At 39.2% G+C, this 26,656-nt stretch overlaps 1 protein-coding gene across 5 annotated transcripts in view; it reads left to right on the plus strand.

The window, feature by feature from the left end:
• The window catches only part of LOC124798196 (speckle targeted PIP5K1A-regulated poly(A) polymerase-like), a 178,280-nt gene that overhangs the window by 101,623 nt on the left and 50,001 nt on the right, over window positions 1-26,656 (plus strand). For all 5 annotated transcript variants that reach the window (XM_047261496.1, XM_047261495.1, XM_047261499.1 and 2 more), the window contains one exon: window positions 5,024-5,304. In XM_047261496.1, the coding sequence (XP_047117452.1) occupies window positions 5,024-5,304 (281 nt within the window). The remainder of the gene's footprint in view (window positions 1-5,023; window positions 5,305-26,656) is intronic.

The following is a 26,656-nucleotide window of genomic DNA, read 5'->3' on the forward strand; positions in this document are numbered from 1 at the left end:
GGTATGGATTTACAGTCATGTACAGTTTTATTACATTTACAGTATTTTGACTGCATGAGTACAAGATGAAACTGACCTATTGTAATTCTTGTAATCCCGTAACTCACTTTCACAGTTAAATCTCATGTAACTTTTCTTGATGTTTACCCAATCTCAGTGAAGACCAGCTCCACACCGCAGTACACACCAAGTCAGTCAACAAACAACATTACGCTGATTGTTATTTCCTTTACAAATGAGACATTCCTTGACTGCAATGACATTTAGAGCAACTGTGTCTGCTTGAATGCTGACTACTTCCGGGGAATATGGAACAGTCTTTGTAACAGCCTGATCTCATGCCCTGTGTGAAATGGATGTTTTGCACATTTAAATATTGTTTTCAAGTAAATGTGGGTTCACATATTATCAGCACTGTTAGCATTCATTCTAGTGGCCACAAAAAGTGCTGTTTAAACACTAATATTGGTTGTTGGTGATGTCTTTTAAATGCTCAACTGCTATCTCAAGGGAAGCTATGAGTGTCTCTCAAAGTTTTTTTCCTGCCAGTAAGTCAAATATTTATAAAGCTAAGTTGTAATTGCTCCAGACCTATCAGAGTTGCACTTATTTTTAAATGTCACTTTTTCTCACTCAGCATCCATTTCTAAGAGTGTCTCAGCCCCATGGTATTACCATTAACTTATGGCTTCCTGGCCTGTTGAGATGATACATTCATCTGCAATACAGATATTAATATGTTTAAAATACAAGAAAGGCAACCATTCACCGATAGTGGACTGAGGTATGTAGCACGGACATGCATAACAGAAAACATTATTCACACTTACTTTTGAGTTCTTATTCTTTTTCTAAGAAAAGTACACACATTCATACGCACAACCACAGACACACCTAAAAGGAACACTCCAGCAGCTGAGGTAAGACTGACCAGCTGCATGTGCTGATGAAGTTGGGGAGGGGGTAAGACTGAATGCACAAGGCAAGGAGAGGATAGCGGGATAGTATGAGGTAGGCCTTTTGACAAACGAATCAGTGGCTGCACAACAAGATGAAAGAACACATGAGATAGAGGGCGACTGGGGGAAAGAGAGGAAGGTGGAGATGGAGAAGGAGAGTGGTGGAAATGGGGGGGGGGGGGGGGGAGGGGGGGGAGTGAGAGTGAGTGAGAGACAATTCATGTGAGTAGAGAGTTGGGAGTTGGTTACTGGTATTGCCTACATAGGATGCTGTACAGTAATTGTAGCATAGCTGAAATGTGTCATGGCTGCTTTCACACATGAACCTGCACTTAGTGTATAAAATGCTTGTTACTGGACTGTGCTAGGAGGTGTATGGGACACGTCTTGCACCTGGGCCAACCACGAGGGGTGCAGGATTGGGAGCAGAATTGGAATAGGGATGAACAAGGATATTCTGTAGATTGGGTGGGTGGTGGAATTCTACTTTGAATGGGATTTTAGGTAGAATCTCACTCATTTAAGGGCATGATGAGAGGTAGTTTCAGCACAAGACCCTGGTGAAGGATGTGGTTGAGTGATTCAAGGTCTGGGTGATCAGAGGAATGCTGGTTGGTGGCAGGTTAGCAGAATTTCTGATGTTGGAGGTCAGTTTATGGATGAGCAGGATAGGATATTGTATGTCAATAAAGGCTCTGGTAAGCTTATCACTATGTTTCGACAACTCCTGCTTCCCACTGCCGGTGCAGTGTCAAAGTGTGATGAGGCTGTGAGTAAGACATCTTGATATGGAACAGGTGGCAGCTACCACAGTAGAGATCTTAATATGTTATGTTTAAACTGTTCGTATTTTGTGTTCTCACACTAGAACAGTTGTTAATTTACCAGCTATCTGCTCTATTTTAACAAATGAGAGCACATACATATCAAAAATTTTGAAATTTTGTGCAATGTCCTGTCTAATCTATAGTATTACACATCTACAGTTCCATATTTCTTGTTTGAGCATTTATTCTGTTAATTTATGTTTGATTTAACACCGTCCTTAAAATCAAAGACCGTATCTGCACATTTATGTTTTGGGGGCCAAATCCGATAGTGCAGATGAATATGAAAGACTGAGTATAGTTGTAACAGAGTTATTATCCTAGAAAGGGAAAACTGTTCTAAACTTGAAGGTTGTTTTGAACAATACAGTGGAAGTGATATATCCTTGCCATCCTCTGACCCCTGAACTGGCATACACATCCAGCTATAAAGGTATGTACAATTTAACATGAACTCCAAACCATGGGAAAATTTGGAATTTCTCAAAGTAACATATTTCCAGAGGTGAAAGAAGTAGTAAATGACATAGTAATTGTTCACTTACCCATTAAACTGCACTTATTATTCTGCAGATTCTTATTTTTAAGTTTTTTAACCACTTTTGTCTGCGATGTATATATAAGTTAGTGAGTATGGTGATATGTTAGTAGAAGTGCAATTGCATTGTTTTTTTGAGTTGTTACTGATATTTGTGTTCTCCCATAAGGTCCTTTGTTGTTTTTCATTGTATAGTAATGACTGTAACAGCTATTATGACAGTATGACCAACTATAATCCCTAGTAACAGTATCAGCTCCCATGTGTTGTGGGTGAAACGATTCTATTATTATGTTGCTAGTGTGTCACAGGTGTTTTGTGGAGCTGCTTGTAAAGGTTAGTTATGAAGCAGGTTTTATTCGTAATAAACATAAAAAGGGGGGTAAAAAGAAATTGTTTAGTGTGTCAGAATATTTCACCAGTTATAACAGCAGAGTATGTCTCCAGTCAACAACTACAATACAATTCAGGAAATAGGGGCATTGAAAGACATGTGAACTGTCACTCATGTAATCAGTTGTGACTCATTTATTAAACAAGTGATCAGTGAATGAATAATTAACATTTCTGCTGCATGTTGAGTAACTAGTTCTCAGGACTTAACACAGAAAAATTGCTGAATAGGATGGGTAACTAGTTTAAGATAATAAAGCTTTACCTAGGAAATGGTTGACAGTGAGCTGATGGTTTCTTTTTTTAAACAATGGAAAATAACAGGATGAAATAACAATAATGCGAAATAAGATAGATTGCTGCTCACCACACAGATGTGTAGGCAGGCACATTTAAAAGTAGACACACACACACACACACACACACACACACACACACACACACACACAGAGAGAGAGAGAGAGAGAGAGAGAGAGAGAGAGAGAGAGAGAGAAAACTGTCTGTGCACTAAGGCCTGAATGCGGTGAGCAGCATTCTCGGCTGTGGTGGGTCCTAGGGTTACAAACGGGGTTTGGGGTTGGGAGGGGTAGTGGTAGCAGGATAGGGCTGAGGAAGATGCTGTAGTGTTGCCTGTTGGAGACTGCAGGGATGTCATGGCAACAGGATGATAGGATGTTAGGTTGTGTGTGTGTGTGTGTGTGTGTGTGTGTGTGTGTGTGTGTGTGTGTGTGTGTGTGTGTGTACGCATGCACATGTGTTTGGAGTGAGGAAAGGGAAGGGGGATAGAGCCAAGCACTTCCAAAGGTTGAAGCGAGGAAGGCCACATAAACAAAAGATGTATAGCAGTCACTGAAGTCAGATACTGTGTTCGGGGCGGCATACTTGGCAACTGTGTGGTCTAGCTCTCTCTTGGCAGCTTTGCAGAGGTCATTCATGTGGACAGACAGCTTGTTTGTGAATTTATGAAATAATTTATACTGCTTCAGCCACATTTTTGCTAATATTTAATTAGTGCAATGTGTTTTGGCAGCATGCTGTAATCATCAGGTGCATTGCAATTACATTTACATTATATTAATCTGAAGAAGTGTTTTTAGGTTCATTTGCTGTGTGTGCCATTGAGGTTATGTATTGATGTAGGAGCATTTTTTGTGGAAATTTAGTTGTCTGGCACACATAGCACAGGGACATCATCTGTATGTGAAACTGATAAGCTGTGATGTGTTTGCTACTGTGTTCTATGTGCCAGACAACTAAATTTCCAACCAAAACAACTGTATGTCAATACGTCACCTCACTGGCGCAGTCAGCAAATGAACATAAAAACCCTTTCAGATTAATATAATGTAAATGTACCTGATGAGGGCAGCACGCTGCTGAAACACTTTGTGCTAATTAAATGTTATTAAAAAAAGTGACTGAAGCAGTATAAATTATTTCATAAATTTGCGATACAGTTTCCTGTCCACATGAACAGCCGCCACCATACTGAGCCCAAGAGACACCTGGCTGCCATGCATGCCACACATCATGCTGTGCTCAACATGAGTGACTTCTGAAGTCTTCCCTCTTCCCTCTTTCCACAAATACCAACTTCTCTGAATTGTGCTGTTTGGAACTCATCCTACAGCATAATCTGGATTCTTGTAAACTGTCGTCCCCCCCCCCCCCCCACCCCCCTCCCCGACCCCCCTATCCCCCCGAAACTTTTGCTAGTCGCCATCCACGCTTGCTGCCATCAACTTCCCTGCTCCCATTCCAGTTACACATGCTTGCTGTACCCCCCAGACCCCCTGCATACTTCTTTCCCCTTCTTTGCTCCCCCCCCCCCCCCCCCTTTACCAGTGCAGCCTCCCGATGTTGTGTGCCTAACCACCTTCTATCCTGTCCTTGTTGCATCTTGCACACTTCCAAAGATAGCACTATGGGATCTTCCTCCAATCCCTACCCTACTATCCCTCCCCATACAGAGGAAACAATAGTGATTTTGTGTGTGTGTGTGTGTGTGTGTGTGTGTGAGGAAGACTTTTCTCCGATAGCTGACAGTACTCTTAAATGAACTTCAAATATGCTTGTCTACTGCCCATTACCTCCTTTTTTGTTTATCGGTACTTTCTTGAGCAGTTAAGAGGTAGAGGTTCTTGAAAAATTGATGTATTTTGAAGTCGATGTGAGCATTTCTTTTTTCTATCTCATGATTACCTTGTCTTTACAATATAGCTTATTTTCCTAAAAATTATGATGTAAAGTCTGTCTGTAATATTTTATTTTTCATTTTTTTTTTGCTATCAACATTTTTTTTGCAGTTACTTCTCAGAAGTTAGACTGGATCGAGTAGTATTGGCACCATACATGGGAGATGTGCTGGACCGTGAAATTTTCATTAGAGGAGGAATGGCAATCCCACCAGAAATGCAGCTGTACAATAGAATAATGTATAGTGGTGCTAGACCACTCAGGGTAGATACCCCTATGGTTTTACAGGACCCATATCAATTAAATGTGAATCTGACCAGTAGAGTTGATGAAGAAACTGTATCAGAGTTTCAAATTAAATGCAAACAAGCATATGAGATGGTTAAGACCGGTAAGTGACTCAATTATACTCCTATTTTGAGATATTTGTGCTATAATTGTGTGTGCTACATTCCTTAGCTACACAACAAAATTTGAAAAGTAAAGTGCATTTATGTATGAGATTCAGTCTTAAGCTATCGTTTGCATAATATTTGAAATTGCTATATTGAAAGATGAAGCATATTGGTAGGGGCTGTCTGTTTATCATGAAAACTGTTTATCATGAAAACTTTCCATCAGAAAAATAGAAGGGAACGTCTTTCTGTATGCACAATCTAAAGCAACTTTGTCACTGCCTTCCTTTTTGTCAAAGAATGACAGAAGTTGGCGGCATCAAAATTGCTTGAGAGAGCCACCTTTCACTTTGATTTTCAAGGGGGCAGGTGTGGTTAGTGAAAGTGTGTGTGTGTGTGTGTGTGTGTGTGTGTGTGTGTGTGTGTGTGTGTGAGAGAGAGAGAGAGAGAGAGAGAGAGAGAGAGAGAGAGAGAGAGTACGTTATGTTAGGAAGATTGTATTTGGTTTGCAGGCAGAGCATAACCATTGAAGGAAAGAGAGATTAAAAATGGTCCATTACAGTTCTTTATATCACTGTTGTTTTCAGTTCAAATATTTCTTTTTTATGTACATTTTTGTTTGTTAGTCAATTATGTTTATAGGTCGGTAGTAAAACACTGAGGAGTGGTGCATTGCTCAATGATAAAACTCTGCACACACAGTATTATAATGATGCATAGCCATTAAACTCATGAAAGGCTCAGTGCTGCATAAATCTCTTCATGTTATGATGCAACTTAAAAAATTCTTCATAACTATGCCTTAAATGTATGTACCCATTGTATGGTAAATTTGCAGATTTCAATACCTGTTACTTCCTGCATTCTCAAGTCATTTAGTTGTTCATCTCTTAGAACATTTCCTTTAATGTTGTCTTCTAGTAGCTTTTGTTTGATTTTCAGTTTCCTCATCTTCTCTTGCCTGATCTGTGTAAATAATATGTATTTCATATTTATGTTAGTACTCTTCCATGCAACATTCTGCTACAGCCCTGAATTTTATGTATCACAAAATAAGTTAGAAAAAATATTTGTGCCCCACAGTATAACAGTTTTAAAGGACATGTACAAATGTTACATTGCTATTTATATGGCTGTTGTTCATCATGTGACTAGGATTTTATATCTGGTAAACTGTTATACCATTTTCAAATGCATGTGACTTATATTCATGGTGTTGCAATTTTAAGCGCGAATCTGGAGCTTTGGGGTAACACAGTGAATGCATTTTAATTAATTCCATAACATATATTTTGTTCTGCAGTAGTTTGTTCGATATTGTGAAACTTCCTGAAGGTTGAAAGTGGATATCGTAGTTTGGTACACAGGTTTAGTCAGCCAGGAAATTTCACAATTTTGTTAATGTTTGACACTCAGCCATATTTAATTAATGACACCTTAGAGTGCAGTGTTCACTTCTTTGTCTTTGTTTCAGTATATCAGAATAAAACTCAGGTAAAAATACTTTCCAGAATGACATTAGAAGTAGTTGTTTCTGACACTGACTGTAATTCAACACAGAGAACTATTGAGTCTTCACACGTTTCAAGACATTCTTCCTTGGGAACATCTTATTCTACAAGAAAATTTATAATCGTCATTAGATAAGTATATGAAGAATTTATATTTGCTTCATATTCAATTCAGGAATTGATGAGAACTGAAAAATCTAAAACTTAAAAAATTTTTATGATCTGATAGACATGGCCAGAGAGGTTGACTCCTGAAGTGAAGGTACGATGTGCTGTTGCACTGAGAATTTAGCCAGCTGTGTTGAGACTCAGCATCGAGATCATTTTCCCATACGGGTGATTTGCGGAGCCTTTGAAACGTTTATCCTCTAAGAAATGTCTTATTTGCTAATTTACTTCGTTTTATTTCATGTAACCACTTGATCATTTTGACGTTTTTTAAAGCCGAACAATTTGTAACACTTACTTAAAATTCTTCTGGGTTGTAGACCATGTTGTCTTGTAAAATGATGTACCATCATTTCAGCCATTGTTGCAAACAGCCTTCATTTGGGAATTTAATTCATCTGGGTCACCTTGGAAGGTGGAGCAGTGGTTAGCACACCGGACTCACATTTGGGAGGACAACGGTTCAAATCTGTGTCTGGCCATTGTGATTTAGGTTTTCCGAGATTTCCCTAAATCGCTTCAGGCAAATTCTGGGATGATTCCTTTGAAGGGCATGGCTGACTTCCTTCCCCATCCATCCCTAATTCGGTGGGACCAATGACATCACTGTTTGGTCCTCTCTCCCAAATCAACCAATCCGGGTCAGTACAACTTTTAATCTTCAGGCCTGCCCCTATATTTCATTAAAAGGAGCAGGAATAAAAGTTTTCATATGATTGAGCGTCAAAGTGAAGAGGAAGGAAACTGTAGTTCTTTATTCATTGTAATTTAAGATGGAAATCAGGAGGGAGATGATTCTGTAATGTTCTGCTGTTCCTATGGTGTCTATTACCAGTTAGGACAGGTTTTTACATTGTGTGCTGTCTGTGAAAGTGTTCATGGACTTGTGTGGCAGAACAGTCTTTTCCTGGCTACTGCTGGCTGCCAAAGCAATGGAAACTTGTTACTACTATTGTGGTTCATGTTATGGACCACTTGACTACCTTCAGCTCTCATAGCTTCCTTTTGAAGGGAAGTGGCTGCCAAGTCGTCTTGATTTGTATATGTTTGCCACATTCATTTGGACATTTTTCCACGTGACTTTATGAGGTGGTTTGAGCCATAGGAAGCGCTTTGCTTTTTTATCCATGTTCTGTTAGGTCCCTCCAATGTAAATTACCTCCCACTTACATCAGACTTCATAAACTCCCAGCATGTGCTGTGTATCAACAGGAGCAGGCGTCTAATGTACAAGAAACTGAGCAACATTGATACATACAATGAAACCCTGAATTAACAAACCCACTAATAAGGAAATCTTGCTTTTAAGGAATAGTTCCGTTGGTCCTAGCGACACTCCTATAAGAACAGTGTTATGTTTCCCCACGTTTAAAAACCCTGCTTCAACAAGAAGTCTGCTTTCAAGCAGACTATCGTAGTCACCAACTCAACTTCCCTTGTATCAATAGCAGCAGATGCAGTGAAAGAATCAGAAATAGATTTCCGTTTGACTTACATCACATGATCAGATGTCACAGTCCCTGAGTCTACCAAGCACAAAAAGTGTAGTTGTTTGTTTAATGAAATGTCAAAGCTATCAATTTTGCTTTTGTGGAGTTATGGCTTGCAAATGTAGAAAGCTTACAGTTCAACAAAAGCTGGTGATCATCCGCTATGTCAGTGGCAATTGTAACATAAATCTTTCTGACATGGTGAAGAAATCCAGTTTAGTTCAATCTGCATGTGTAGCATATTCAAAAAGTTCTTAAATGCCAAACCTAACGATTCTTGCAGATCCAGAAAGGAAGAACATTCATACATCTACTTTAAGAGCTGTGGAAAATATTCTTCTAAAGTAGTTTCAAGGACTGAGAAGGGGAAACATTCCCATAAGTGGAAACATACTGCAAGAGAAGACTCGTGAACCCAATCTGAAGAATGGCATTAGTGAGGCTTTGATCATAGAAACATGAACTATTGGGAGAACATTGTACTGCCACCATTGATATGAGGTGTGTGAGAAAAGTAATGAGACTGAGCTTTTCTCTACCAAAGTTTTATTTGTTGCAAACAACAATATTGCCCCCTTCAAAATAGTTCCCTTTGGCAGCTATATGTCGGTGGAGTTGTTGTTGCCAGTGTTCGTAGCAGCACTGAAACGCTTCAACTGGTATGGCCTTCAAGATGTCGGTCATATTCTTTTGAATGCTCTCCAGAGTCCTGAAATGACCTCAATTTAAGACATTTTTCAATTTTGGGAAGGCAAAAAAGTTACAAGGACTCAGATCAGGTGAATAGGGGGCTGTGGAACAACAGGGTTGCTTTTTGAGTGATGGTAGTGGCCGTGTGACATGAGTTGTTGTCATGATGCAGAATCCATTTGTCTATAATGTCAAGTCTAACTTGATTCACCCTTTTCCTGAGTCTATCAAAGACATCTTTGTAAAACACTTAGTTGACAGTTTGACCTTGAGGAACAAGTTCTTTATATATGATACCTGTTCTTTCAAAAAAACAAATCATCATTGTTTTGATCTTTGATTTGCTCATTTGAGCTTTTTTCATTCGAGGAGCTGTCTCAGAGTGCCACTCCCGGCGTTGCTGCTTCGACTTAGGATTGTACTAAAAAATACAGGTTTCATCACCTGTGACCATATGAGTAAACCATTTGTGGTAATTGGTAACCCTCTCAAGAAGATCAACACACACATTACTTCGATTATACTTCTGCTCAGTTGTGAGACTTTGTGGCATCATTTTGACACATGTGCAAAACTTTGTCAAAATTTGGTGTACAGTGAAAGAAGTGAGGTTCATCAACAACGTACTCTTGCCCTTCCAAAAGCGATTTCTGCCAGTGAAAAACTTGTGCTCTTGATAATGTATGTTCCCCATAGCTCTGTTTCAAACTTTCCAAAGGTCATCCATGTGGATTCCCCAAATTTAACGCAAAACTTGAGGGCAAAATGTTGCTCTAAATTCCACTTTTCCCATTTTTGTAACACACAGCACAACTTCACTGGTGCCACTTTCAAAAATCATGTGGTGGCTGTACGGAGCTGAAACTTGGACTGTACATCTAGAAGGAATAAACACACCTGTCTACACAAGTATGTTTATGCTGCGTTGTCAGATCGGTTGCAGTCTTGTCGGTCTTATTCCTTTCTCACACACCTCGTACAGGGTCATGATCCCTACATTTTCAGCACTGATAAAACTGATGTCTTTTATAGTTCACTTCCTGCAAAATCATATGCTGTTAAGGAAGAAAAATTCCACAGTGGTAAAAAAAGTAAAGAAAGGATGACGACACTATTGTGTATATAGTGATGCAAGTGAAAAGTTTCCTCCACTATTAATTCCCAGATGCTTTCAAAACATAAAAACACTATTTTGTACATATGAGTACAACGCCTGTCCCTGGAGATGTCACAAATCTCGCTGACTTTTTCAGACATTTGGATGCCACAATGGGTGCAGCGGGATGGAAAATTGTATTTATTATTGACTTAAGCCCTGTACACCCCAAGGAAACACAATTTCTGAGGAATGTAACTGTTTTGTTTCTTCCTCCGAACTGCACAGGTTATCTGTAGTCTCTGAATGTGGGTATAATACACTCTGTTACAACCAAATGTAGAGTAGCAGCTGTGTAGAAATCAGTTTCATCCTTTGAGAGGAAAGTAATGATGAGACTCAGCATTGTACAGCCTAAGCATATGTTTGTTGCTGCCTGGAATTCTGTAACACAGTAGACTGTGTTAAATTATTTCACAAAGTCTGGCTATGGTTCATCATTAACTGTTGAAGATCTAGAAGAAAACTGGAGTAGGTGTACCAAACCTGGTATATCTGAAAATGCCACAATCCAGGAGATGTTTGTTGTGATACTGATGTCCCGACTTCCATACCTGAGATGAGTGCAAATGAAGTGCTTATGAAGGAACACACTAGCGGTGACAGTGATGAAGAAGAAGGAAAAAAGGAGACTTGTATTAAGTTTCCCTGCTGCTGTGAAAGAAAATGATACTGTTGGGAATTTCTTTTCCCCTTTTAACAATGTGGGAAAAGATAGATTACTATTTACCGTAAAGATGATATGCTAAGTTGCAGACAGGCACAATTAAGACACTTACACTTAAGCCCTTGGCCATAGCCTTTGTCAGAAGAAGAGAAACACACACCATTCATTCTCACAAACAAGCATACCTTGCACACGACAGCCAACTTTGGCAGTTTGGACCAGAATGCCTCTTCCTGACAGAGGCTGTGGCCAAAAGCTTATGTGTAAGTGTCTTTTAATTATGCCTGTCTGCAGCTTAGTGTGTCATCTTTATGGTAAGTAGCAATCTATCTTTTCCTGTGTTGTGGATATTCCTACCAAGAGTTTCCATTGTTCGATTTTCCTCTTTTGATGTAGATGGATCAATTCTAACTTCTGTCAACCAGCTGAAGTGACAACTTCTTTCACTACAATATTCTGGAAGGACAAAACAAACAAAACTTTTTGATTTTTTTTAGAATGAATAAAGGATGTGCATTGTGAAAAGTGGAATATATTTACTGCATTTAAATTTGTAGCACAAGGTATTGGTAATTTTGTATTTAAAAAGCTCTTATGTTACCTTAAAATGCTTGAACTGTGATTCTGGATCACTCTTTCCGTGTGTTCTGGCAAAACTCCTATTTAAGGAAGAAATATTAAGGTCCCCAGAGATTCGTTAAAAAAGGGTTTTACTATACCTGCGTGCTATGAACCACCCACCCCTCCTGCCTTTCCCCACAATCACCATTACTCACAGCAGAAGAATGGAATTTGCCTATGTTGACTGTCAGGGATAATCAAATCTGCAGTACTGCTGACGTAGTTGGAACTGCAGAAGCTGTGCTCCACCTACAGAACTAATGTATGCAGTGAAGAACCTTTTATAACCATGCCATGTCCACAAAGAACAAGAACTACAGATGTGAGTTGGTAGAACAATTATGCTTCACTCTTGTACCATACCTGGGAGGAATCACAGACCATGTGGTGAAAAATTCTTTGCCAGTTGGGCATTAAACTGATTTTTTGGAGCAACAACAAAACTTTTGACCCGCTGTAGACCATGTAAGATGCCATCAATGAACTATACATAGCTGGTTTTTGTGAGGTCAGCTGTGATTGTGAGTTGTGGCAACTTCCAACAACATAGACAATTAACATCATGTACGGCTCGGACAGACATAGAAATCTGTTGTGGCAGAACACCGAAATCATATGGTCAACATATACATTTTGAGGAGACTTGTGTGCTAGCTAGAGAGCCACTTGCCTACCAAATGAAGATACAAGGCACAATCAAGATAGTAAAGTTGACCACCAACATGAACTGTAATGAAGATTACAGACTTTCATTGTCTTGGCAGTCAGCAGTAGCTAGCATACGGACAGATAATGCTCACAAGACAAACATTGGAAACATCACTGAAATTAACATTTATATTATTTTGACTTACTTAAAATAAATATTTTCAATTAACGTCCTTCGAGATGCGACTGTTTCTAAACCTGGTGGTGAATGTGAAGAACACTTATTTCTTCAGACAGCTTCTGTGATATAGAATAAGACCTCCCAGTTGCTGTGGTAAGTTCAAGCACTGAAAGTTTCCTTAAAACATTTTTCATTGGTATCCAAACTTTGTCACTAGTAGATTTCTTGAATGATGTTCTTGGGCCAGCAGGATTGTAAAAATGCACAAAAACATCATTGTTTCCCAAACTTATTCTTTCAACCTCTGCAAGCCACCACTGTTCATCATACACACATGCCACTATATCATTCAACGTTAAAGACAGAGATGTAATTTTACTAACACAATGATCCTCATAAATTTTGGTTTCTGCTGTTGCATAGCATCGAACTAAGTTTTCTTCAGTGCCGAGAAATTTGTGGAAATGCGTTGTGCCTTTTATTTTCAAATCTGGTTTGAAGTGTTGTTTTTGTATGCAGAACCTCTTCTTCTTTCTTGATCATAAAATAGGTAATGCCTTTAATATTATCCTTGGAAAGACATACATGTCCTGTAATGTGAGAATTTGGTCTGTGGTTGGTCTTGGTAGGCTGGCTTTACTTACTTCACATTTTGTTGTACCTCCTACTCCATCACGTGCATTTTTACCATGGCAAGACGCAAAAAAGTGCCATTCAGCATCCAACCCAAAGTCTACTTTGTGCTTGCACAGATTTGAAAAATTCCTTTTGTTCTTATGCTGACTACCACTTCCATCTGAAAAGTATATGAGCTTCTCAACCTTGGGAAAATTTTCTTTTATGTAATTTATTACATACTTTTGAAACACATATACAGCCAAATTGTTGTGCTCCAAGTAGTAGCTTAGAATGCAAATTGAAGAACTGCAAACTTCATCTTTCTCATTTTTAAAGTAGGGAATAAATGGATGCACTATTGCCTGATCATCCAGCCAAAATACACTAGTTAGGGTGGAGGTCACAAAATTTTGACCTTCCAATTTTGCATTCAGGATCAGAATTTTCGAAAGCTACATAAAATTCATTTAAATTTGACAGCACTAGTCATTTCTGCTTCGTTACTTTAACTCCACTTATAACAACTCTTTTGCTATCTTTGCAACCTGGGCACACTCTGCTGTTTTCATCATCTTCAAAAAAACTGCTGCATCTTTTTAATTGTTTCTTCACTTGTACCTACTTTCTTCTTTCCTAAAACTGGAAGAATTCCTTGCTCTTTCACTAATTTTCGGGTTAGTTTAACCAAACAATGAGAAATGTTGAATTCATGAACTATTTTTTTTTCTCTTGACCATGAGCTAGTGAGCAAACTTAAAATTTTAACTTTTTCCTCTTTAGATGTCACTGAACATTTAATTTTTAATTTCTCTATTAAGCTCAAAAATTCAGTGTCAGATGATGCTGGTGGTAGATTTTCTTCTTATTTTTAGAAATAATGTTGGTATCTGTATTATTAAAGCATGATTCCAAGACTTTTCTAATTTTGTCTGAAATTTGTTGTCCTTATTTTAAATCGCTGCTTTCCTTTTTCTGCTACTTAATTTTATTATTTTCGAAGTAGGAGATACGTCTAACTTAGAACAAACAATATCCAATATGCTAACAGCTTCCTCTTTTGGAATATAAATGTCATTACCAAGGTTACATGATTCTGGTTCTGGATTCACAACAAATATTTTTGAGTAACAATTTTGGTACAGGGAATTTTCAGGAATCACATTACATTTCACTTGGGAAGCTGTTTCACTCTCACATAACAAGGACAAATGTTCAAGTTTTATTTCCCTCAACCTTTAGTTATAGGCTTTTTATGAACTTTAAGTGGATCACAGCACTTTCTTCCAAAAATGTGGTTGTACTTCAGAATATATTTCTTCTCATGATACTCACATACTGATGTTACAGAAGAACTTACTCGAAATTTAAACTAAGTTTGTCTAACTTCATCAAAGTCATTGACATTTTTCAAGTTTTTTGAAACTGAACTGTAAACTGTTTTGTGACACACTTCACTTGCTATCTGTCCAACAGAGCACTTTTCATCCATGTTATTGTATTCCAGTTAATCTCTCAAAATTAATTACAAATTACACACAGAACAAAGCACTTAACACATTCTACACTCACAATGAACTATGAACATCCACTCTAAAAGAGGTTTCAGAACAGACTAACTACAACAATGCCACACCCAGCAATAATGTACTTCTGTATTGACAATAAACCTAAACGTAAATGGGCATTTTTATTACCACAGAACAAAAGCGAAAGCTCCTATCGTTTAATATTGCATTATTAAAAATGAATGAACTAAATGAATATTGGGTGATAGTGCTAACTATATATATGTCACAGTTAAATTTTATTACAATGAAACAATAAAGCATTTAAATAGGCAACAGCCATAAGATCAGTTGTAGAGTAATGTGAATTATTTCGTCATTTTGAAAAATTTGTATCTTTGTTCACAGTCAGATATCAATGTTGCTATCATATAAGTCTACAAACTGCGCAAAAATCATATTTTTATATTCAGTCCCACCTGAGATAACTAACCCCAAACTTTACAAAAAATGAAAATTTTCAAATTTCAAAAATTAATAAAAAATTAAGGAAACATTTGTAAGTGTTCTTGCTCCATATGAGACTACTGGTGTATGATATCTAACTATAGGAAAAAAATAGACTCTCATAAATCACTCCTTGTTTGTTATTTTTGGGCCTAAAAAGTGGATTTTTTGAAAATTTGGATACCAAACTTTGGAGGTGATTTTGACTGGTTGGTTTTGAATTTAAGGTATTTTGTGTAACAGACAATGTTGTAGGGGACACTTTTCTAAAAACAATCATGTCAATTGCAATGTTTTAACTTAACCCAGTGCAGAGATATTCATATTTTTGCTAACGTCTCTTAACTGAAACATTGTCGCATGCTTACAAATGAAAATGGCCGCCATTCAGTAAAGATGAAAGGTAAAATTTTTTTAAAAAACTGTTTTGAACTTCTCAATTATAGGGTAATCACATATAAAAAAATTAAAATATATAAAAATGGTCAAACAACCAACTTAATTTTTATTGGACCACTTCATTTGGATGTACCCATCTGGTCATGATTGGAGCATACCAACACTCATCAGCCCGTATGATTAACAAGTTCTGGCATAGAGCTGAAGCAGCATGGGGCAAAGTTTGAATCAAAGCCCATCTGGGTTAAAACTTTTGTTGCAGCCAGAGGTGGCAACTCTGTGCACTTAAATTTTACACCTGATGTTCACCGAATAAGCTATAAATTTAATCATGTGTTCTTCCTATTACACTTAATATGCACAATAAGTAAAATTTTGTTATTTGCTATCCTTCCTGGTACAGCTTTAATGATCAGCAGTGTGTGTGTGTGTGTGTGTGTGTGTGTGTGTGTGTGTGTGTTCTTACCCTCAAATATGGGAACTGGCCCTTCAATTATCCTCTCTTCACGACACCCTCCCATACTTAGTCTCCTTTAGTGCATCCCCTTCTCTCTGTTTTCATGATATATATTTTTATTTATTTTTGTCTCATTGTTTTATTTAGTGCTTTTGCTTTCTCTTCCTTCCTTTCTTTGTTATCTTTTTCTCATATTTTCCACCCAGTTCTTAATTACGCTATTCCTTTCTCTTCCATAAATCATTTTTTATTTCTCTCTCTCTCTCTCTCTCTCTCTCTCTCTCTCTCTCTCTCTCTCTCTCTCTCTCTCTATCATCTCTGGACTAAAGTTGACACATTGCTTACTATTGTACTAATCTTTCTTCTGCTGTAATGCGACAAGCTCTTCCGAGCCATTGGCTTCCATGACAGTAAAGGGGATGTGACATGGCCACTTGAAGCTTTCAGTGTATTACTGAGGCATCCCACACTGGTTAGAAAAGCATATGATGCCATTATTCAAAGCTTGTTGCTTATCTGATTGTATTTTGACAATCGCGTGAGGTACTGAGAAGCATTGTACATCCCTTTCAAGAGCATGATGCACAGAATATTTCAAGTTACCTTAAGTATCAGTATCATGTAAAGTTATTGAGTTCCATTAGGGCGAAGGAAATGGTAACAGACAAATCTTGAAAAATTAAAAATAATAAATAGTTAAAATAAGTAGCAAGCTTTGAATAATGGCATCAGATGTTTTCTGATAAGGATGGGGTGCCTGTTTTCTGACAAGGATGGAATACCTCAGCTCTAAACAGATAGCTTCAAGGTATTAACCAAGGCTGATACAGTAATGATCGAAGAGTCAGATTAAACAGCTTGTCAAGGTACATACTTTCATTGGCAGCATCATATTGCACTGATAAAAATAGGTTTTATTAAAATTTAACTGTAAGTTCCGTTTAACGCTTTCACTGCTGTGGACATGTATACATGTCCTGCTCTGCCATTCCCCAAGTACTGTGGATGTTTATATGGATGCTGCTTAAGTTTTCCTATAATGCTATGGAAACTTGTATGTGTCCTGTATGTGTCCTGAGCAACCGACCTCTCACTCTTGGGGACAAGTTACTTCCACATCTCAGTGAATAAAGGAGCTAGGAGTATTTATCATACAACATATGTGCCTCTTTTACTGATTAATAATTTTAAGAATAATAATTATGATGGAAGTTAGCTGGTGCTGCACAATGGATGCAATAATAGTGAGTTCGCTCAGGAGTGTGTGTCTCAGCTAATTTACTCACAGAGACACACACTCCAGACAGTCAGAAACATATAATATTGTATTATTAGTTGATAGTTGTGTGAGTCTTGAAGTTATTTACCTCCTCTTCTTTTTTAAAGACAATGTTATGGCGTCCATTGTGCTTCTTTCTTGTTTCTCCAAAATATTACATATACTGGTGACACAGATAGATGGATCAGGTGAAATAAAGAATTAATAAGTGACATTGACTTTGTAGCATAAGAATTAATATATTTCACACTATTGGTGAACTAAATAAAAATCCGCATCCTCTCTCTATTGTGGATGGAAAAAGAGAGACAGTACAGGATCATGAAACATTCAAGAGGAGTTTTTACAAAACATGAGAAGAGTAATGTTTTTCATTTTCTTTTTTTGCTAACTCCATAGGCTTGTTTGTTGTGGGCATACCAAATTTTAATCTTTACTGTGAGCTGCTTGAGCAAATTAATGGATAAAAATAGAAAGAGAAAAATAAAGCATCTATCCATATAGGTAAACCAGCGTAAGCCCCAATACAACATAGTCTACGTTTACTGGACAACAGTATACAGTAGAGCGGTGCGCCTTTATGTACAATCATAACATATGCAAATTAATTTTTGGCTATAATTTATATAACATATTTATTGATGGCCAAACTTATTTTAATGTTTACCTTAAACATGCCAGCTCTCTCTTATTTTAAAGTTTTATTTACATATTCTGAAAGTTTGATTTTCCAAGTCCATGCCACGACAAAGGGCACATTCAAAGTCGGAGTCCGCCGCTGTATTATTGTGGAGTAACTGCTTACATGCCTCTTGCAGGACTGTGCTCACAAATGTTAAGCAATTTTTGTTGCATGCACACCTTGTAAGTACATTGGGGAAACACGGCTAGGCAGTACAGTTTGTCTTGACAGTTTTTGCATAATGATGAATGTCCATAGAGCTGTTCTGTAGAACAGTGTTTATAGGCAAGTGCGTGATTGAAAGTTTCCAATTCTGCAATGGAAATGCCCATCATTTCTGCCCTGTAGTACTGCAACCACGATGTGCATCACATATTTCAATGTCCAAGGTCAGCCCATAAATTTTCAGGTTAGTCAATAAACGTTTTCACCTTGAATGGTCCCTTGTAGCAAAGTCTAGCATGTTACTTTAAATCCGTCTTGATTGCAATTTTTTTTTTTTTTTATTATTCACATGACCGGGTTCGGTTCATTCAGAACCATCTTCAGATCTGTAAAAATAATTATACTAATTTACTATTTCACGAAAGCAAATCTTTTTCATCCTATCTAATCAACATCAAATGTACCAGAACGTACCTGATATTTAAGTTACAGGAGTAACCCGTCCAATTCAGCAACTTTCACGTTAAAATTGAAGCTCCGGCATAGAATATGTAATAGTACGAATAAATTTCAGGATTCAGGTGTATATAAAATCAAATGTAATGACTGCTGTAAACAATATATAGGGCAGACTGGTAGGAACTTTGAAACCAGATTCAGGGAGCACACCTACTCTCAAAACAAAACAGCTTTTGGGGCGCATATGGCTGCGACAAAGCACTCGGTCACGAATATTGAAAACAACTTAGGTATCCTGCATAGAGCTCACAAGGGACGGTTTCTTAACATTTTAGAAGAGATCGAAATATACACCCACAAAAATAAAGACCCGGATTTAATCCTCAACGAACAAAGCGAATTTAATCATAACGCCTATTTTAGCATTTATGACGACCTACTAAGATGACAACTGTTGCGTGTGGAGATCCAGGCCGAGGGATGAGAGATGGTGCGCGGTGGAGAAGCCGGAAGACGCGTGCAACGCCTGGCGTCGTTGACGGGGCCCTCCTGTGCGGCCCTCTTGCCCGCGGCGATGGACAGCAGACGACTGAGCGGACAGCGGCACAACACCAAAGTGGCGGGAACCACGGAAGCAGACCGTAGAAGAAAACAAGTTCACACCAGCACCATAGATATATAAATTGCCCTATGCCTTTTAGATCGTATAAAAATGATAATTTTACCGTTTTTTAATCCTGACAAGTACAGATTTTAGCTTTGACATCTACATATTTTAATTAAATATTTTTAATATAAAAAAGATCTACTGAATACAATATGTGCAAATGGAATGTAACAAATGTACCAGACGCGACCTGTCGGTAATAGTATTATAATTAATATAAATGACGTGCACTCTGCCAACCAATTTTATGTGACGTAGCATGTGAAAGTTGCTGAATTTGACGGGTTACTCCTGTAACTTAAATATCAGGTACGTTCTGGTACATTTGATGTTGATTAGATAGGATGAAAAAGATTTGCTTTCGTGAAATAGTAAATTAGTATAATTATTTTTACAGATCTGAAGATGGTTCTGAATGAACCGAAACCGGTCATATGAATAATAAAAAAATTTGCAATCAAGACGGATTTAAAGTAACATTATAAAATCACTGATTGCTGTTATCCCATGAGACATTATGTCTGTTTTTGCAAAGTCTAGCATCCCTCACAACAAAAAAAGGACCAAAAAGTCTGGCTTACTGTAAGCAACTGCACCTTCACTTACTATCACGCATGTAAATGCAACCTTTTTACAGCACACGCCAAGTGTTTGCTAACTGAATAGTTCCTCTTGATATCGACTCTGTCAATACATATATGCCATTTCACATAACATGTACAAAATAAGCATTACAGTTCAACATTGATTTAACCTAAGCATATATAAACATATATCTACATGTTGCTGACACGTTGGGTACATATATGTTACAATTCATACATAGTCACATCTACATGTATTACAGCATTTATAACTCACGCAGAAAACAACATTTCAGTACCACTGTATGTCCTTTAAAATTTTGCTTTCGCCCTTAGGATGCATATAACAACATATTATGACATTTTAAATACACAATACTTGAAATTTTCTTTGACCATTCAAAGGATGTTTATCTCTTACAGATCTGTCATGAGCAGGTAACTCTTTTAATCTTTGAGCTCATGGAATAATATTACCTTACACAGAATAGCAATTAAAATTGTTTTTTTTTCCAATTTCAATTTTGAAAGGACAATAAACATACATACATTTTGTTGATATGTATAAACCACTGTCCTCACATTTCGTCTGACTCGTGTGCCTGTAAATACAGATTGCGAACAAAAGTGAAGAAATCTTCATTGCATGTTAACCAACACAAGCAGACATAGCTATGCTTAGCCCTGCCTCTCTCAAATCTGCTAGGAAAGCATCTACTGGTCTACAAGGAATGGTGACAGGGTATGGAAAGAAGCAAGTTCTTTTTTTATCTTATTTATTGTTATCTGCTGCTGAGTTCCATTATCTACATGCCATAGAATAATTGAGTAAACACTTCGTGCTCACATCTTTGTATCTTTGTGAAACTACTTACTTAGTGTCCGCTGAACTAATCTCAAAATTCTGACAGTGCAGCATCATATAAGTTATCAACATTACTTGTTTGAAAGTACCTGTAGTGAGTGTAATTCAATGTACCTAACTTACATCAATATCTTCAGGATACCACTCTTGTCTGTATAATATACTGAAATATGTCACTACGAAGGTTGTGCCGAGAAAATATTGTAGATGAACATTCAAATAAGTAGTGAATACTCATATTTGGTGCTCATATCAGTAACATGCACTTTCTAATATATGGCTTGACCTCTTCTTGCCTTGGTAATACTAGATTTAAGCTTCATTTAACAACATTCTACATACTGTGACCTCTTGTGTAAAGTCATCAACTCTTTTTTAATTATCAAAACCAGTCTTTTTTTTTATAAGAGTGCAAATATTCAGAGCATGTCCATTATTTCAACTTACCATTTTTAGTCCTTCCACATTCATTCTGTGGTTACACCTGCAATTAATAGGTGTTGTAGACAGGCACGACCTCGTTATCTTTCAAAGTGTGTTCAGAATGTGACCATAGTCCTGCAATAATTCTTTCTTTAATGGTTATAATAGAGGGAAACATTCCACGTAGGAAAAATATATTTAAAAACAAAGATGTAGTGACTTACCAAATGAAAGTGCTGGCAGGTCGACAGACACACAAACAAACACAAACATACACACAAAATTCAAGCTTTCGCAACAAACTGTTACCTCATCAGGAAAGAGGGAAGGAGAGGGAAAGACGAAAGGATGTGGGTTTTACGGGAGAGGGTAAGGAGTCATTCCAATCCCGGGAGCGGAAAGACTTACCTTAGGGGGAAAAAAGGACGGGTATACACTCGCACACACACACATATCCATCCACACATATACAGACACAAGCAGACATATTTAAAGACAAAGAGTTTGGGCAGAGATGTCAGTCGAGGCAGAGGCAAAGATGTTGTTGAATAACAGGTGAGGTATGAGTGGCGGCAACTTGAAATTAGCGGAGATTGAGGCCTGGTGGATAACGGGAAGAGAGGATGTATTGAAGAGCAAGTTCCCATCTCCGGAGTTCGGATAGATTGGTGTTAGTGGGAAGTATCCAGATAACCCGGACGGTGTAACACTGTGCCAAGATGTGCTGGCCGTGCACCAAGGCATGTTTAGCCACAGGGTGATCCTCATTACCAACAAACACTGTCTGCCTGTGTCCATTCATGCGAATGGACAGTTTGTTGCTGGTCATTCCCACATAGAATGCGTCACAGTGTAGGCAGGTCAGTTGGTAGATCACGTGGGTGCTTTCACACGTGGCTCTGCCTTTGATCGTGTACACCCTCCGGGTTACAGGACTGGAGTAGGTGGTGGTGGGAGGGTGCATGGGACAGGTTTTACACCGGGGGCGGTTACAAGGGTAGGAGCCAGAGGGTAGGGAAGGTGGTTTGGGGATTTCATAGGGATGAACTAACAGGTTACGAAGGTTAGGTGGACAGCGGAAAGACACTCTTGGTGGAGTGGGGAGGATTTCATGAAGGATGGATCTCATTTCAGGGCAGGATTTGAGGAAGTCGTATCCCTGCTGGAGAGCCACATTCAGAATCTAATCCAGTCCCGGAAAGTATCCTGTCACAAGTGGGGCACTTTTGTGGTTCTTCTGTGGGAGGTTCTGGGTTTGAGAGGATGAGGAAGTGGCTCTGGTTATTTGCTTCTGTACCAGGTCGGGAGGGTAGTTGCGGGATGCAAAAGCTGTTGTCAGGTTGTTGGTGTAATGCTTCAGGGATTCCGGACTGGAGCAGATTCGTTTGCCACGAAGACCTAGGCTGTAGGGAAGGGACCGTTTGATGTGGAATGGGTGGCAGCTGTCATAATGGAGGTACTGTTGCTTGTTGGTGGGTTTGATGTGGACGGACGTGTGAAGCTGGCCATTGGACAGGTGGAGGTCAACGTCAAGGAAAGTGGCATGGGTTTTGGAGTAGGACCAGGTGAATCTGATGGAACCAAAGGAGTTGAGGTTGGAGAGGAAATTCTGGAGTTCTTCTTCACTGTGAGTCCAGATCATGAAGATGTCATCAATAAATCTGTACCAAACTTTGGGTTGGCAGGCCTGGGTAACCAAGAAGGCTTCCTCTAAGCAACCCCTGAATAGGTTGGCGTACGAGGGGGCCATCCTGGTACCCATGGCTGTTCCCTTTAATTGTTGATATGTCTGGCCTTCAAAAGTGAAGAAGTTGTGGGTCAGGATGAAGCTGGCTAAGGTAATGAGGAAAGAGGTTTTAGGTAGGGTGGCAGGTGATCGGCGTGAAAGGAAGTGCTCCATCGCAGCGAGGCCCTGGACGTGCGGGATATTTGTGTATAAGGAAGTGGCATCAATGGTTACAAGGATGGTTTCTGGGGGTAACGGATTGGGTAAGGATTCCAGGCGTTCGAGAAAGTGGTTGGTGTCTTTGATGAAGGATGGGAGACTGCACGTAATGGGTTGAAGGTGTTGATCTACGTAGGCAGAGATACGTTCTGTGGGGGCTTGGTAACCAGCTACAATGGGGCGGCCGGGGTGATTGGGTTTGTGAATTTTAGGAAGAAGGTAGGGGTGCGGGGAGTCGGTGGGGTCAGAAGGTGGATGGAGTCAGGTGAAAGGTTTTGTATGGGGCCTAAGGTTCTGAGGATTCCTTGAAGCTCTGCCTGGACTTCAGGAATGGGATTACCTTGGCAAACTTTGTATGTGGTGTTGTCTGAAAGCTGACGCAGTCCCTCAGCCACATACTCCCGACGATCAAGTACCACGATCGTGGAACCCTTGTCCGCCGGAAGAATGACAATGGACCGGTCAGCCTTCAGATCACGGATAGCCTGGGCTTCAGCAGTGGTGATGTTGGGAGTAGGATTAAGGTTTTTTAAGAAGGATTGAGAGGCAAGGCTGGAAGTCAGAAATTCCTGGAAGATTTGGAGAGGGTGATTGTGAGGAAGAGGAGGTGGGTCCCGCTGTGACGGAGGACGGAACTGTTCCAGGCAGGGTTCAATTTGGATAGTGTCTTGGGGAGTTGGATCATTAGGGGTAGGATTAGGATCATTTTTCTTCGTGGCAAAGTGATACTTCCAGCAGAGAGTACGAGTGTAGGGCAGTAAATCTTTGACGAGGGCTGTTTGGTTGAATCTGGGAGTGGGGCTGAAGGTGAGGCCTTTGGATAGGACAGAGGTTTCGGATTGGGAGAGAGGTTTGGAGGAAAGGTTAACTACTGAATTAGGGTGTTGTGGTGCCAGATTGTGTTGATTGGAATTTTGAGGTTTTGGAGGGAGTGGAGCTGGAAGTGGGAGACTGAGTAGATGGGAGAGACTGGGTTTGTGTGCAATGAGAGGTGGTTGAGGTTTGCTGGAAAAATTTTGAAGGGTGAGTGAGTTGCCTTTCCGGAGGTGGGAAACCAGGAGATTGGATAGTTTTTTGAGGTGAAGGGTGGCATGTTGTTCTAATTTGCGGTTGGCCTGTAGGAGGATGCTCTGAATGGCTGGTGTGGATGTGGGAGAGGAAAGATTGAGGACTTTTATTAACGGTAGGAGTTGACGGGTGTGTTCATTGGCTGAGTTGATGTGTAGGTGAAGGATTAGGTGGGTGAGGGCAATGGATTGTTCAGTTTGGAACTGGTATAGGGACTGATGGAAAGAAGGGTTGCAGCCAGAGATGGGAACTTTCAGTGTGAGGCCTTTGGGGGTTATGCCAAATGTCAGACAAGCCTGAGAAAATAAAATATGCGAGCGTAATCTCGCTAGGGTGAAGGCATGTTTGCGGAGGGAATGTAAATAAAACTTAATGGGGTCGTTGTGGGGGTGTTGTGAGGGTGACATGGTATTAGAAGGTGGAAAGTGTAACATGAGGTTGAAATGAAAATGAAAGATAAAAATATATGGGGAGAGATAAGGGTGAACTAGAAAGTAACTGGAGATCTGGTATGAAAAAAGGCGAAAAAGTGATGGTTAAGTTGATCCTGTGGTGAACTTGGGTTGGTAGACAGCGATGTGCATGAAGGTTAGGTGGTTGTGTTGCCGCTAAAACACGTAAAAGGATGGAGAAATTCGAGAAAATTTCGAAAAAACGTGTAAATGTTTTAAAAGGAGTGGTGTTGTGGTGAAAGATTACGAAAATGGGGTTAACAGGTTTTAACGTCATTATTTCTTCGTCAGACTGGGCTATGTTGGACTTGGGTGGGTAGACAACGATGTGCACAAAGGTTAGGTGGTTGTGTTGCTGCCAAAACACATTAAAGGACGGAGAAATTCGGGAAAATTTCGAAAAAACTGCGTGTAATGTATTAAAAGGAGTGGTTTTGTGGTGGCAGATTATGAAAATGAGGCTAACAATTGTCTGACGAAGAAATAATGACATTAAAACCTGTGGGAAGCGGCTAAAAATTATCAGTAATGTGGGAAAAACGGAAATGGAAATAAAGCGAAAGTTATTAGAAATAGCCGAAATGGTTGTTTAAAATGTGAAAGGAACTGTTTGTGAACTATAAACGGTGGATTTTATAGCAGCGGTAGTGTTGAAAGCGGCAAAAAAAAATTTTTTGGTTATGGTTTGGAAGTGGGTTACGTATTATTGAGTATATAAAGGCGGGATAAAATTGTATAGCAGATTGACTTGCTCCCCACTGCTGTCAGAATACAATTCTGCACTGAAAAGGTTGGTATATAACATCTTTGCAGCTCGTTAAACGGACCTTGTGATATTACATTAGTCAATGCAATGATAGTACCACAGGTACTTCTATAATTACAGCTGGCACTGACTCCTATTTATCCTTGTTTAAGTTGTTAGTATCTTCCCAACACAGTTCTTCTTTTATATCCACCCCTTGGTCTTACCTGGGAAAGTAATTTGGAATAAATTATGTGCCCCCACCCCTATTATTGGTCTGCAAGTGAGGTATTATTGTTACCTGTTCGAGTTTTCCTGATTGGTCGGGGATTAACCTATTCATTGTGAGTAACTTAAACTACCTGCATGTTGTGAGTTTGACCTCGCCAGTTCGTTTCCTGTATTGCCCTGGAATTAAAGTCTCCTTGACCTTGAACTCCACTGGATATATAAATATTTCGTTGATTGTAATTACCAGGTGGAAGGCGGCCAGATGGTCTGTTTGCTGTCAGTTCCTGCCAGTTACTGTACTAGTTATTGCTACCTGCAGGGGATGCATTATGAACTTGTTGGCCACAGTCCCTCTGTTCAATATATGTCAGTCTATTGTAATTCTGTTTGTGGCTTCCTTTGAAGCATCATTTTTACTTTTGATTTCCGCTGTTACCATACTTAATTTTTGTATTATTGGTGTTGCACGGGGTGTGCAGGTGCCATGTCGGTTATTGCCACCATTGCCATTCTGCTGTTGACTATTTTGTGGAGGTGCACATTGCATATTAATGTTCTGTGGCTGCGATGACCTCTCTTCATAGATTAGGTCAGTCGACTTGAGTACGGAAAAGGAATACTCTTATATAATTTTCAGGTGTAGTGATCAGCTTGGCTGGCCGGTGTGGCCGTGCGGTTCTAGGCTCTTCAGTCTGGAACCGAGTGACCGCTACGGTCGCAGGTTCGAATCCTGCCTCGGGCATGGATGTGTGTGATGTCCTTAGGTTAGTTAGGTTTAAGTAGTTCTAAGTTCTAGGGGACTGATGACCACAGATGTTAAGCCCCATAGTGCTCAGAGCCATTTGTGATCAGCTTTTTCCCTGATATGGACAGGCAGGCGACTTTTCAGTATTTTCAATATGTCCCCAGGGGAAACTTGAGTTTGTGCAGTGCGTGGTTTTGTTTAAGCTTTTGTCATAATACTTCCTCAGTCCCCCATGTTTACTACTGAATAGTGATTGGTTTGACAAAAAAATCTCGACATTGCCTGTCTTGGACGGCTGTGGACCAATATTTATCCAAGAAAGCCCATTCAGATTGCTCATAGGTATGTATGGTGCTGTTAGCCATATCTGTTGCCCACAAAAAAACATTGCACTGTGTGTACCCCACAACAAACTGAATC

This window comes from Schistocerca piceifrons, chromosome 5 (genome assembly GCF_021461385.2).
Source record: "Schistocerca piceifrons isolate TAMUIC-IGC-003096 chromosome 5, iqSchPice1.1, whole genome shotgun sequence".
In the NCBI taxonomy this organism is placed as follows: Eukaryota; Metazoa; Arthropoda; class Insecta; order Orthoptera; family Acrididae; genus Schistocerca; species Schistocerca piceifrons.